The 13967-nt window shown below is 37.7% G+C and overlaps 1 protein-coding gene across 1 annotated transcript in view; it reads right to left on the bottom strand.

Annotated features, from left to right (window-relative positions):
• Positions 1 to 518: 518 nt before the first annotated feature.
• The window catches only part of NDNF (neuron derived neurotrophic factor), a 28808-nt gene continuing 15359 nt past the window's right edge, over positions 519 to 13967 (bottom strand). The window contains exons 2-4 of the mRNA XM_050946480.1: positions 5665 to 5853; positions 4221 to 4345; positions 519 to 2602 (exon numbers count right to left, since the gene is read on the bottom strand). Coding sequence (XP_050802437.1) covers positions 1209 to 2602; positions 4221 to 4345; positions 5665 to 5852 — 1707 coding nt within the window. The 5' untranslated portion in view covers position 5853 and the 3' untranslated portion in view covers positions 519 to 1208. The remainder of the gene's footprint in view (positions 2603 to 4220; positions 4346 to 5664; positions 5854 to 13967) is intronic.

Raw genomic sequence — 13967 nt, forward strand, 5'->3', positions numbered from 1 at the left:
GCAATTCCTCACTACAAAGGATAGTTCAGGTTTGGGACTCTCTCTAACATCCTCAGCTGTGAAGACTGAAGCAAAGAATATAGTGCCACTTCTCCCCGCCAGCATGACCTGTTCTGTCCTTCCAATATATTTTGTACCCCATTGATTGTCCTCCCTCCACCAGGTTTCTGTGATGCCTATTATATCACTAGTCTCCTTTAACATGAGGCACTCTAGTTCATCCATCTTATTATTTAGACTCTAGCATTTGTGTACAAGCACTTTAAAAGTTTGTCACTGTTTATTTGTTTGCTCTTTTCTGATGTGTCAGATTCTTTTTTATGTGAATGTTTCTTGTCTGATCTGGCCCCTACTTTATCCTCTTCCATCCTCTCCTCCTGACTAAAACCTAGAGACTCTCTATCAATAGACTCTCCTCTGCAGCAATCGGCTTTACCCCATCTCTTAGTTCATGGTCAGACTTTTATGTATCAGGTGCCTAGGTTCCTCTTGAGAATACCGAGAGAAGAGAAGTAATATATAATCTAATATTTTTAATTTTATGTACAGGAATATAATGTATGACAACTTTGTACACGAAATACATACAGTATTTAAACGTTAAAATCAACCAGATAAGAATTTACATTAGCAATGAAACAGACTCATGTGCAGTCCAGTTAATACTTAGTTTAAATCTGTATTTTGATGGGCATGATTTTAATTAGTTTACAATCATATAAACAAACATTTAAAATGAAACTTTATAAAATAATTTACAGAAATCCTACCATCTACGTAAAGCGGAAGTGTGTGTGTGTGTGTGTGTGTGTGTGTGTGTGTGTGTGTGTGTGTGTGTGTGTGAGAATAACAAGGCAGTTGAATGACTTGTCTCAGCCTTTTAAGTAATAAAATAATTTAGAAGCAGTTCATGCAATATGGAAGCAAAAGAATGGAAGTTCCTTCAAGGTTTCTTGCTACCTTGAACATCTACTGAGCATCAAACGTGGACCACCGAACACATAATACAACTGCCAGATGCCATCAGAAAGCACCGGGCTTAATCTCTCCAGACAATTATTTATGTAAACATAAATATACAAGTTGATATTTTTCTACACAGTACAAATACAGGTCACAACTTCTCAGTTGTGAAAGTAGTCAATCTCTTTATTGAAAGTAGGATAATGTTCAGACTGGAGTTCCATATATTTCTATACACCAGGTCACTAACAGAACTTCCTTGTTTTCACCAGTTTGCTCTGATATTTGGCTGAGTGTCCTCCATGCCCTATAACATAAACATCCAGCAGGTAGGACTTGCCAGGCTGCAGGCCTTTAATTGTCTCTGTGGTAACTGCTTTCTGTAGATTCTGGCTATGAAAATATTTACAGAGGACTTTTTCTGATTTCTTCCTTGTATCTGGACCCAAGCACTGGTTTTGTTCTCTTTTCTTTTGCTCGTCACTATAATTGTCACCCACTTCCTTTTTGTAGATGCAAAATTTGTTTCTTTCTTGTGTGCCTAGCCAGGCCACTGTGGCTGAAGAACATGTGCGAAGTTTATCGAAGGCTTTGATTCTTGTGTCTTCAGGAAGAGAAGGAAATGATTGCTTATTAGGTCTTGTAGTAGCTAAGATCTTCAACATGGAAGCACCTTTCTTACTTCCTTTCAGCCTAATTAGATATTTAGCTTTTGGTTTTCCTCTAAGTTGGAACTGACGGACCTCCTCAACATTCTGAGACAAGAGAAGTTTTCCATCTCTTCTAATTTGGATCTGAACAGCATCCAGGCATGAATGAACAAAGAAGGTGACTTTTTGGTGTGACGAAACAGGAGCAAATCGTAGAAATTTGGCTCCCTTTCTCTTGATAAACACATCTGTAACTTTCCCATCTTTCAGTTCAACTGTCTTCTGTTTGGCTTCCTCTTTAGTTCTGGCAAAGGTGCCAATATAGGCAGTGCTCATATTTGTGTTAACATTTACTGCAAACATGTCAAAGTAGTACTGTGTATCAGGTTTCAGATCAGATAGTGTGAAAATGTTCTTGTTCCCAATGCAAATCTTCTGCAGGTCAACTCTTGGCTTCGAAGACATTTGGCGACTAAGCTTTGATGATGATTTTAAGAAGCTACGTTCTTTGCCAGAGTTGTTGTCTGAAGGGAAGCCAAAATGAGCAAAATCAAAGAGGCTGAAATCCAGGCCTGGTTTTGGAGCCATCATGAAGGCATCATCAAAACTGAGTTTGGCTTCAGCAGCACAGAGACTTTTGAAGTTGTGTTCTTTATTGATGACGATGCAATACTGAATTGGCTGTTTCAGTAAAGATGCTGTAGGGCTTGGTTTCCATGCCAATGTGACTGTTGTGCGTCCAAGAGAGGTGACATCAATTCTTGGATCATAAGGTAATTCGGGATAAGGCTGGTCTGATTCTGGAGTTGTCGTGGCATATACTTTAAAATGTGTATCTTTCTCAGTTGACAGCAGTTCTAATTGGTACAAACCAGATGGGGAACTAGGAGAGACAAAGTATTCAACATCATTGCCTTTGTAAGAGAACAGCTCTGCGCCTTCTTCATTAATAATCTGTTGTTTCTGCTGCTCAAGTGGTTCTGGTTCACCTAGAATATGAACACAGAAAAATGTTAAATGTGTCAAGATATGATGATATAGGAAAATGAAACTCTAATAGCTACTTGTAAGTAAAATGTCAGAGCCAGATGAAACAGTTTCTGGAGCATAGGATACTCCAATCAGAAATAATGATCAGGCATTAATGAAATCAATCCACTTTTGAGCAAGTAGTACTTGAGTCTTAATACACAGTGAAACTGATTTAGAGATCCTATTATTTACAAGTACAACAGAAATTGTACGGTATGTGATTTTTTTTGAAGACTGATTCACTTTGTATTTAAAGGCAGGTATTTGGTTTTTAATGCTTCTACAAAAGGATCTGGAAATCAAATATCACATTCTTTCTCTCTAGAACAGCTACCGCTTGGAAAGAAGCCCCAGTTGCAGGCTTCCCCATATCAATAGCCCACAACAGGTATGTTCTCAAAGGAACACACTAGGGGTGAGAGGGAAGTGAGAGAACTCAAATCCATTTGGCACTGGTGAAACAGCTGATGGAATACTGTGTCCAGTTCAGGTGCCCACAATTCAAGAAGGATGTTGATTAACTGGAGAGAGTTCAGAGAAGAGCCACAAGTATTATAAAATATGGCTTCCAGTAATAGACAAAGAGTCCTGTGGCACCTTAAAGATAGATCTGTTAGTCTTTAAGGTGCCATAGGACTCTTTGTTGCTCTTTACAGATCCAGACTAACATGGCTACTCCTCTGATACTCTAGTAATAGACTTAGGGAACTCAATCTATTTAGCTTAACAAAGAGACAGTTAAGGGGTGACTTGATGACAGTCTATAAATACCTATATGGGGGCTCTTCAGTCTAGCAGATAAACAATTCAATGGCTGGAAGTTGAAGCTAGGCAATTTCAAACTGGAAATAAATCATCTTTAACAATGAGAATAAGTAATCATTGGAACAATTTACCAAGGATTTGAGTAAAATCTCCATCACTAACAATTGTTAAATGAAGATTGGATGTTTTTCCAGAAGGAATGCTCTAGGAATAATTTTGGGGAACTTTTATGGCCAATGTTACCCAGGAGATCAGGCTGAGTGTTCAGAATGATGTGGTTTGTTAACAAATGAAATCCACATGATATCAATAAGCAAAGTTTTACTTTATGATATTTCCATATAAAATGAAATGTTTTATTTTCAAATATGCATACTCCCTCCCTCTGCTCTCCATTACATTCCCTGGTCATTGCTCTGCTTAGATTTATAATGTACTTTCTGATCTGTTTACTCCTAGTTCTTTCTCTTGAAGCTCCCTTTAGATGAGATTAGTGCATTGCAATGTGTTAGACTCACCTGGAGGACTGACAGAGTCACCTTTTTCTTTATTTAACCCAAGGGAGTGTATTCCTCTCTTTCACTCTCCATGTCACTGACTGTTGCCTGCCTTCTAAACTAATGTAAGGTTGGGATTCATATTCAAACAGTAAGGACTCAGACATCCTCTTAACTGTTACACACACCACAAAATTGTGTGTATCACATCACTACTCATTTGGGCAGACTTGAATCAGGTAGAGATTAAAGTCTCCCATTATCAATTCTCCCATAAAGTCCCAGAATTAGTTTTCACTGGGTTTTTTTTTACCTGAACCTTCTGCACTGGCCTCTTCTGGAAGTTCCTGCAGGCTCAGCTTCCATTCCAAAGGAGCATCACATGGTGTTACAGTAACTGCTAAGGCAGTGTTATCTTCTTCAACCACAAAGAAATACCTATGGCAGATTAACAAAAGTATAACATTAATAAACTATAATGACAAGAAACAGCAGTTGACAAATTTTCTGGACTGGTGCTCATGGGTAACGGAGACAAATCAAGAAAGGTGTAAACAAGGACAAATATGATGTTACCTACCACTTAAGATGAAAGCTCTTTGAGGCTAGGACCATCTCTTTGTCATGTGCTTGTACAGTGTCTAGCACAATGGGACTCTCTAAGCATATAAAATATCACACACACACACCCGCCTCCTCTCTTTCTGGTATATTAAAATGCTTTTATTAATTGTTTGATGTATACCAAGTACCATGAAGTCCATGTAAACAGTTCTTGCTTTACCCCCAAAGTGAGTGAAAATATTTTGTGCTTTCAAATGAACAATCATATTTTGCTTTTATTTTATACTCTTTTCTGTAGATATTATTACATGGGGGGGGAGGGAAAGCTGGAAAACACATATCCTTGAAAAGCAATGTTTTCTGTTTTGTGTATCATCAGCTCTAGACTACAACAATTTTTACTTGGAGGTGAAATTCAGCCCTCACTCAAGTCACTGGCAAAACTCTTATAGATTTGATTTCACACTTGATGTATTCCTTCAATGTCCTTTCAGACCAACTGAAAATTTATTTTCTCCATACTTAGTTCAAAGTGGGGTGTCAAAATATCAAAAAGCAAAAAGTGTTCACTTAACCCTTTATTTGTGGTTGGTTAAATATTATGTATATTCCTGGACTTATTTGGGTTTTTTGGTTTGTTTCTTTGGTTGGTTTTTGTTTTGTTTTTCAGTAGGATATGACTAGTTCTCTTCAATTTATCACATTACTAAATGGATTAAACAGGCACTGTAAAGTGAAATTAATATCTGGTTTCCACATACCGGAGAGAGAATTCTATTGAAGATGGTTGTTATTTTTTGTGTTATTTTTGGTGGGGTGATTGGGGTTTGTTTTGTGTGTATTTGGGTCTCAGTACAAGTATATGAAAATAGGGTGGTTAGAGACCCTCTACAGAATTGGTTTCCTTTTCCTTCCCCCACCCACCCCCTGACTTGGTTTGTGGCCTCACTTCAGGAAAATTTTGTGGTTTGTGTGGCCTCTGGAATCACACTGATAGTGAAAATAAATTGAATGGGGTTGGGGTTCAGCCTGGGTCAGTGTGACCTACTGGGACAGAAACACAGTTATTTTCTGATGCAAGAAGATATTTGTATTTTTCATATTTGGATCTAAAACTTGATTCTAAAAAATCCAAAACAAATATAAATATTAAGTTCCACGTGCAACCCTATAAATTATACTAGTCAAGGTACCTTTTAGGTGCATCTCTGAAGAGAAAGCTGCTAATTTCTGCTCCATCTGGGATTACTGATGAATCATGGAAAAATGCTTTGTCCCGGATCTGCATCTGAAAAAGTTCCTCATCTCTGGTAGGCAGCTTCTGTGTCCTGGAGTTGAGCGGGAGCAGCAGCAAGAACACAAACCAATGGAGCAAGAGCATCCTACAGCAACAAAAGGGATTCATGTCTGATGAATTCTAAATGAAAAGTTCACTAGTAACTGCTACTTTTTGATACACAGTGTTGTTCCATTTTAATTGTATGGCTTTATTATTATGCAACTATATTGACTCAGAAAAGATGAAATTTTGATAAAGCAATATTTTTCTCATGACTTTGGGTCAGATTCTTAGATATTATAAGCTGATGTTGCACCTTACACCAATTCACCACAGTTGAGGACCTGGCCCTTTATACCTACTGTGTTCTTAAGCAAGTCATATTTAAAATAAATGGTACTAGAATATGTAGATGTTTTCCAAAGCTGTAAAAAAAAAAAAAAAAAATTTTTTTTTAGCAAGGATCCAAACTGAAGAGTCTAATATATTCTTGATATGCACATACAGCACTAATGTTAGTAGTTACACATGCGCTTTATATTTCAGGGGATCCTTCAGTTCATGTGGCTAACTATACAAGCATTAGTAATATATATGGTAAGGAACAATCTAAATAGAATTTTTTTCCATCTCCAACTTCTATGAAGTTGAGCTTACTCACCGATTTCAAAATGAGCCATTGTCTGGTATTTCTCTCTCTTTCTACTCATTAACAGTGAGCAAAGCCTTCCATATATTTTTGTAGATCTATAATTTGACATTTTGCCACAATGAAATATAACTTGCTGGACCTGGGAGCGAGCACTAACACATGGTAGATAGTATCAGAGGGGTAGCCGTGTTAGTCTGGATCTGTACAAGCAGCAAAGAATCCTGTGGCACCTTATAGACTAACAGACGTTTTGGAGCATGAGCTTTCGTGGGTGAATACCCACTTCTTCAGATGCATCTGAAGAAGTGGGTATTCACCCACGAAAGCTCATGCTCCAAAACGTCTGTTAGTCTATAAGGTGCCACAGGATTCTTTGCTGCTTTTACATGGTAGATAGAGGTTATATCAACTTCACTTTCCATAGATTTTGGTTGGACTCCTAGCAATCCTTTCGACAAGTAAATTTTTCCAGTCAAATTACCCTTTATATAAATAGTGAATTAGGAAAATATGAAATATTATCCCATATACCTTTAAAGCATATTGATATTAGCATGCAGTTCAGCAGTGCTTAGTCCTTAGGCCTGATGGGGATTCCAAAACACAAAGGCAAAGAATCCTTTACAAATTAGGCACAATAATTCATAAGACCAGACTTTCATTGTTATGCCTATAACTAGATCAGTAATGACTATCCCTAGATATACAGTGGGATGGAATTAAATTCTCCATTCAATACAGTACATGATCTAATATGCAATGGATTTGGTACAGAAAAATAAAAAAGAACACCCCAATTACAAGAATAGTAAAGGGCATTTAAATTATATTTTGATAAAAGTTACAAAATTAGTTGAGAGATTTCTAGTCCGCTTCCTAAACCATGTGTATTTCAGTGAGTTTGGGGAACTAATTTGTAGTGTCATTTTTATTTTACTTTCCTTGCTATTACTAGGGCTATGCATATGGGTTTACAATATTTTTCTATTCTACAGGGTAGGTTGATTATATCTCTATAACACACACTTTCTTCTTTAGATCACATCTTACAAAATATTTTTTACCCCTACTTGACCATTCTCTGACAGTTTATGTGAAATATCAAACCCATGGCTCCTTGAGAAGCAGAGTGTGTAATTTCAATCATAATAAACCTACTCTTTCCCTTCAACTTCTTTATGAAAATATAAACACTCAGCCCCAATGGGAGCACCAGAGGCCTCCTCCTTCCCATTCCAGAGGATGGCCTACTACAAGCTCCCAAAGAACAGCAGCAGCCAGAAGGAGCTGAATGCAGGTCCCTGCCAGCCAGTGTACCCCCTTCTCTCTAATCCCAGCCCCTGTTCTCTTCCTTTGGACCCTCAGCAGAGATTACCAAAGACACAAGATCCCAAGGGTTCCCTCTCACTCCCTTCCACATTATGGAACCCCAGCAGGGTCTCCCTTCCGGGGGCCAGTCTAACACAGGATCCACTTCCCTCTGAAGAGAGGTAGCAGGCAATCAACAGAGGAGGTGACTGGCAGCCTCCCTCTCCTCCCTCCACACAGACTTTTGGTAGAACTTGCTTAGGGACATTGGGCCCCAACAGCTCTCTCCTCTCTACTCCTGTCACATGGAGCACAAGCAAGGCCTCTTCCTCTTTTCCATCTTCACCTTCCCCAATTCTGCCCTGAGAACAGCTTCAGAGATCTTCTCTCTGGGATATAGTCAGCTCCCCTTTCATACACAGCAAGAACTATAGATTGCTTCAACTCTCAAGAAATCTGATACTATTCTTGTTCCCTTAAATTGCTACATCTGCCTATAATATCATTGCCATTTAATTGCTCCTTCCATCCACATGGTCCTTTTAAACTTTCTCCCTTCATGTACCCTCACGTTCTTTGCATCTTCCTTTCCTCTGCATATATATCACTTGCAGTATTTTAAAATGCACGTTTTATTCTTCTGCTTCACTGATTTTTAATTAATTATATTGTTATTATGCTGCAGTGTGCTAAGCACTTTGGTAGGAAAAAGGCATGGGTGCTTTATTTAAGAAAATGTCATTACTGTTTACAGTTAAGGCTAAGATTTTTGTCACAGTTATTTTTAGTAAAAGTCAGGGACAGGTCATGGGCAATAACCAAAAATCCACAAAAGTCTGTGACCTGTCCCTGACTTTTATTAAAAATAACTATGAGGAAATAGGGAGGGAGGAGAGTCCAGCACCCACTGCTGCTGGGGCTCCAGGGTTTCCCACCCATGGTGGCTGAGAGCATGGGGTCCCCCCTGTCACCAGCAGCAGCTTTGAGCTGTGGGATCTGCCCATGGTGGCTGGGAGCTGCGGGGTCCTTCATCTGCCACCCATGCTGGCTGGGAGCTGCGGAATCCCCCTGCCGGCAGTGGCTTGGAGCTGCAGGAGTCTCTGCCGCACATGGGAGCTGGGAGCTGGAGCAGCTCAGGACTACAGGCCCCACCACCGACCTCTCCAAAGTAGCTGGGAGTTGCAGGGGATCCTTGCTGACAGCTTCAGCCCCGCTGCCCTAGGGCTGAAGCACAAATATCATAGAGGTCTCTGGAAGTCACGAATTCCATGACTTCCATGACCTCTGTGGCAAAATCTTAGCCTCTTTTATAGTCAAATCATGATTCTGTCTCTCCAAAATTTGTCAAATTTCATCCTAAATAGCTCCTATTTTCTTGAATTCAGATTGAAACATTGATATATTAACCAGCAAAGCTAATGGTATTTGACATGTTGGAAACAAAGATTGTAAATCAAAATAGTTGCTGACTCAAATCACCAAAGTCAGCAAAAAAACTCCTTCCTTATACCATGTTGAATGAGTTGTGGGTATAATGAAACATTTTGTTTATTGATGTTTCAAGTATTATCCTCAACCAATGGGGAGAAGAATTCTGACTTAACCAGAACAATTACAGCAGACGATGGTAAGGTAAGAAACGCTGACAGTTTCTGAAGACAGCATCCTCTAAATTAACCCCCCTGATATCCCAATACTGTATATTAGTGTCAGCTCCAATGCAATTTAACCTTTATTAAAATAAACTACTTTTGATTATAGGATTAGCTAGACTTCTTAAATTATTTCACCAGATAATCCACTTTAAGTACCCTTGTGGATGGGTTGTCAACTTTAACAACTGGAGAGGTAGAAAAGATTCAGTTTTACCTTCATTTTCTGTATCTAATTATCAAAGTATTCCTTGGATTAAAAACAACACTGGAGATATGTTGGGTTCAGTTCTGTAGTGCTTATTCAGGCATGACACCCAATGAAGTCAATGGGAATTTTACCTGAGTGAGGACGACAGCCCTAGCCTACTCTATACCTTTTGAAATTGTAAATGAAAAATGAATGGTTTATAATCCCTCGCCTTGATACGTAAAGGTGAATAGTGATTTTAGGTGCCTTCATTTTCAAATACCCAACCTGAGGTACTTTAAAGGGGATTAATTTTCTTGGACAACACTTCCTGAAATTGGACATGGGAAAACTGAGGCATCCAAAATCATTATTTGGTTTTGAAAATTTAAGGCACTAGTTTTGCACAATCCTTTCATACTAAACCTAATTAACAGAATTTTCTACGACAGAGCAGTTACATTTTGGCATAGACCGAGTTACACCCTGTACAGATTGCTCAGACAACATATGCATTGTGGCCGTAAATCCCTCTTGTTTTATTTCCTTGTAAATATATTTTTGGTCAGATTCACCACTGGCACTGGTGGGTGAAACTCCATTGATTTCAATGACATCTCTCTTAAAATTCATTTACTGCTTATTGCCAAACCACCTCACCCCTTCCCCATCCCCACTTCTTGGAAACATTCAGCCAAGAATGTTTTTATTTGTTCTGTATAACCAGGCCGGAGCCTGGTTTATTTTTAGAACACATGTACAAGAAGAGGCCTAAACTTTGCTACTCTGAAACTGTACAACTATCTGAAATATGTTGTGTGACTTCTTGTTCTCCTGGCTGTGCCACCTCCTAAATATCTTTTATTCCCTTTTCTGCATGTTTATCTTGGTTACTTTTTTGTTTGATTGGTTTTTAAAGCAAGAATCAATATTTTATTGATATATTCCTGCTGACTGGAAGGATTTGCCTGCTGTTTATCACTGATTTTAAGCAAAAGCTAGAGTAGACAGTCCTAAGTGAAATAACAAACAGTTTTCCTTCTCTAGGATTGCAAAAGTGCCCTCTAATGGCCCATCTTTACCTCCCCCCTCCCTTCTTCTCCCCCCTCCCACAACTCTCTCTCCAGTTGCAAGCCTGAATCTGGATGTGAATGTGATGCTTGGTCGCCTCTGTGCTCTCTAAATTCTTGATATTTAGAACTGGAAGACAGGAGAGTGGGAGACATGGCTTGTGCTGCTGTTCCTCAGAAGGGCAAATACTGACATGGCCTTTCCTGCTAACTTCAAAAAGAAATTGGACCATTTATCACTCTTACAATGTCATAACTCCAATCTTCCTAATTTACAAAACAAAGAAGAAAAATATTGCAAAGCAAGCAAAATAGCTCACTGAAGGACAAGAAAAATAAGTCACCATTTGAATGACAGAGACAGACAGATATACAGAAAGAACAAACACACACACACACACACGCACAGGCCCTAGACCTAGAATAAAAAGAGCCAAACAAATCGCCACTGAAAAAATTAATCACTTTTAAAACAGTTTGAATACTCACTCATTCTAATAGAAATACAATACCAGGGTACACTGTATAATGGGCAAAAAGTATATGCTTCTGAACAGTTATCTAAATATATCAATGGATGCATACAGTACTATAAATTTGTAAATTCAAAATAGCAAATAAAACAGCTTAGAGGCCACAATGGCAGGCACCATTAAAAGGTGATAGAATACTGTTCCTTCAAAAATGCCATAATAAATGAATATTGTATGACATGTTGTGTATTTTTATGAACAAAAACACACGCATGAAAATTATATAGGTTAAACCTGATCATCTCGGCTGTGATTATCTATAATTCAATGTTTATCTCCTGAATGCAAAATTCGTATGCAAACAATCACATAAACATTTTGGATGGTCTTCAAAACATTTATATAATTGCACTTTACCTATATATTTAGGGCCCAGAAAGTGAATACAAACATCTGGATAATTTGTATTTTTAAAGTAGAGTTGGAAGGGGAGAATGATGAGAGAAATAAGTCTCTGTATTTGGATCTGGATTAGATTTAGGTTTAGCCTGTGTTTTGAATTTATGTTTGGGGCCAAACTAAATTAGAGTGTAGGTCCAACAGCAACAAAACCATACAAGATATTCTCACAAAATATTGAGCCAAAATGGTAGTATTCTTGCAGATAAGCAGGTAGTAAGAAATTTTTACATGTTGGGCTGCACCTGAACCAGATCCAAAAATAGACTCCTCCTGGTTTTGGTCAAACCTAGAAACAAAACCTTAGGGGTAGTAGTTTCCAGCATATGGAGACCTCTCCCAGAATTTAGGGTGCATGTTTCATATTTTAGCTTCCAGCTTGGGCCTATCCAGTTTTCAGGTCTATGGAATTGCTTCTGTGAAAGCCAGGTGTTATCCCTAAATTAGTTATAGCATCACATTGTCTTTCTTGACAACACACATACTGATTTGAATTAGAGCTGGTTGAAAAAAGGAATACATTTTGTTCTGTAATTTGTGAACAAAAAGTCCCTTTTTCATCTAAAAAATTTGAGTTTCAAACATTTTAGGCCAGATCTAAACTACATGCTTATTTGCAAATAAAACATCATTCTCTGAACAGAATAAATAAAAAAAACTTCTTAAAACTCACTAATCTACCAAGGATGGTAAGAGATGTGATATGATATACTATCCTTAGGATTCTGGATTTTCGTAAATCTCTTATGAAACTTACTTGCTTGCTTGTGATTCCATTTTGCTTTGCTGTTTGTGGTCAGAGCAAAGGTGAAAATAAATACTTTAAAAAAAATTTCCTTGCACATCTACTTCTTATACACACAGGTCTGTATATAGACAAATATACACATGATTCTCTTACAAGGCACACAATACTCTCTTACAAGGTTGCATGAATAGTAGATTAACCAATAGAGATTTACCAAACAAATTGCATTGATCATAAATTGTAATACACAAATTATTCATCAAATGCCTTATCTGTGGAAAATATTTCCTTTATTCCCCAACTATCTGCAGGTCAGAGAGTCCTGTAAAAGATTTACAATAACAAAAAAGGATCTGGGTTTACTTGAAGCAAATGCATCTGGAATAAATAAAACCTAATGTTTAATTACAAGGAGTGGAAAGTGCATGATTGTAATTTAGTGAGGATAATTTCAAGGCACAGTCTGCCGCAGAGGTTCCTTTTTTGTGTTTCTTTTCTTTTTATTGTATGAATGGTTAACTTTTTTTTAATCTACAACCTATTTTTTAAAATTAAGGGCATTCATTTTTCCTTTGTGTTAACCATGCCACATCTGATAATAAATCTGTAGAATCCGATTTAACTGTAAAGAGAACACAGCCTTGGAAAATAAAAGGACATGCTATGTCATCTTTGACTTACTGTAGGAACACTAGTGTTAAGGATCTACAAGCTTTTCCATTATAAACCCCTATTTTTCAGGGTTTTATAACTCATCTGCAAAAAAATTTCTCAGAGAACAATACAGAGTCTCAGCTACAGAACGTTTTTTTTAAATTATTTATCAAATTTGGTTGAAATGTATTTGGCTATTAGTATATAAGGGAGAAAAATTGACTATTTGTATTTTCAAATTACTTGAGGAAGGGTTACTTGTTTCTCCAGCAAGTATCTGTTTTTTAAAATAGTTTAATTTTGCATATTTAGGTCTGATCCTCCTAGTGCTCAGGGTCTTGTGAAAGGTGCTCAGCAAACTCCCACTTTCCCCCCACTCCATTCACTTCAATTCACATGGACTACTGAAGAAAGTGCTTGGCACCTTTCAGAATTTGCCCCTTTGTCCAGAAGTATAGATTAGAAAGACAAACAAAGGAAAACAGCTATAAGGGCATGCACAGTATTTACTTTTCTCAGAAGATTTTTTTTAATACACATAACGAGTGGTCTTGAACAGCACAGTGTCCAGATTAACATCCGATCTTTCATTGGTGTGGCAGACTATAACTGTGGGGGAAAGAGCACTTATGCACTATTGTTTCCATAATCTGTGGATTAAAGCTTTCTAAATCCAGACTGACAAAATGGACTATAATGGCCCCTTTGAAGCTTTTAGGATCCATCATGTCAATCATCTGTGGATTAAGAGACCTTCTCTTGCAATTCAAATTCAAACCTTGTTTTTCTTTTGCTGTAAAATGTTGTTTTAACAAAGGGAATCACAGTAGCATACAAAAGAAAAATCTGTAGAAAAATTAAAATACAATAAATGTCAGGTTTATATTTTCAATGGATTGAACACCATTAGACACTTGCATTGCAACAAATAGGGTATGTTACCTGCAAAGTGATGAGATTTTGTTATAGTAATATTCAGGAAATGTCTCAGTGTAGGCATGGTGAAAAGGA

The sequence above is a fragment of the Gopherus flavomarginatus genome, chromosome 3, assembly GCF_025201925.1.
Source record: "Gopherus flavomarginatus isolate rGopFla2 chromosome 3, rGopFla2.mat.asm, whole genome shotgun sequence".
Classification (NCBI taxonomy): domain Eukaryota; kingdom Metazoa; phylum Chordata; order Testudines; family Testudinidae; genus Gopherus; species Gopherus flavomarginatus.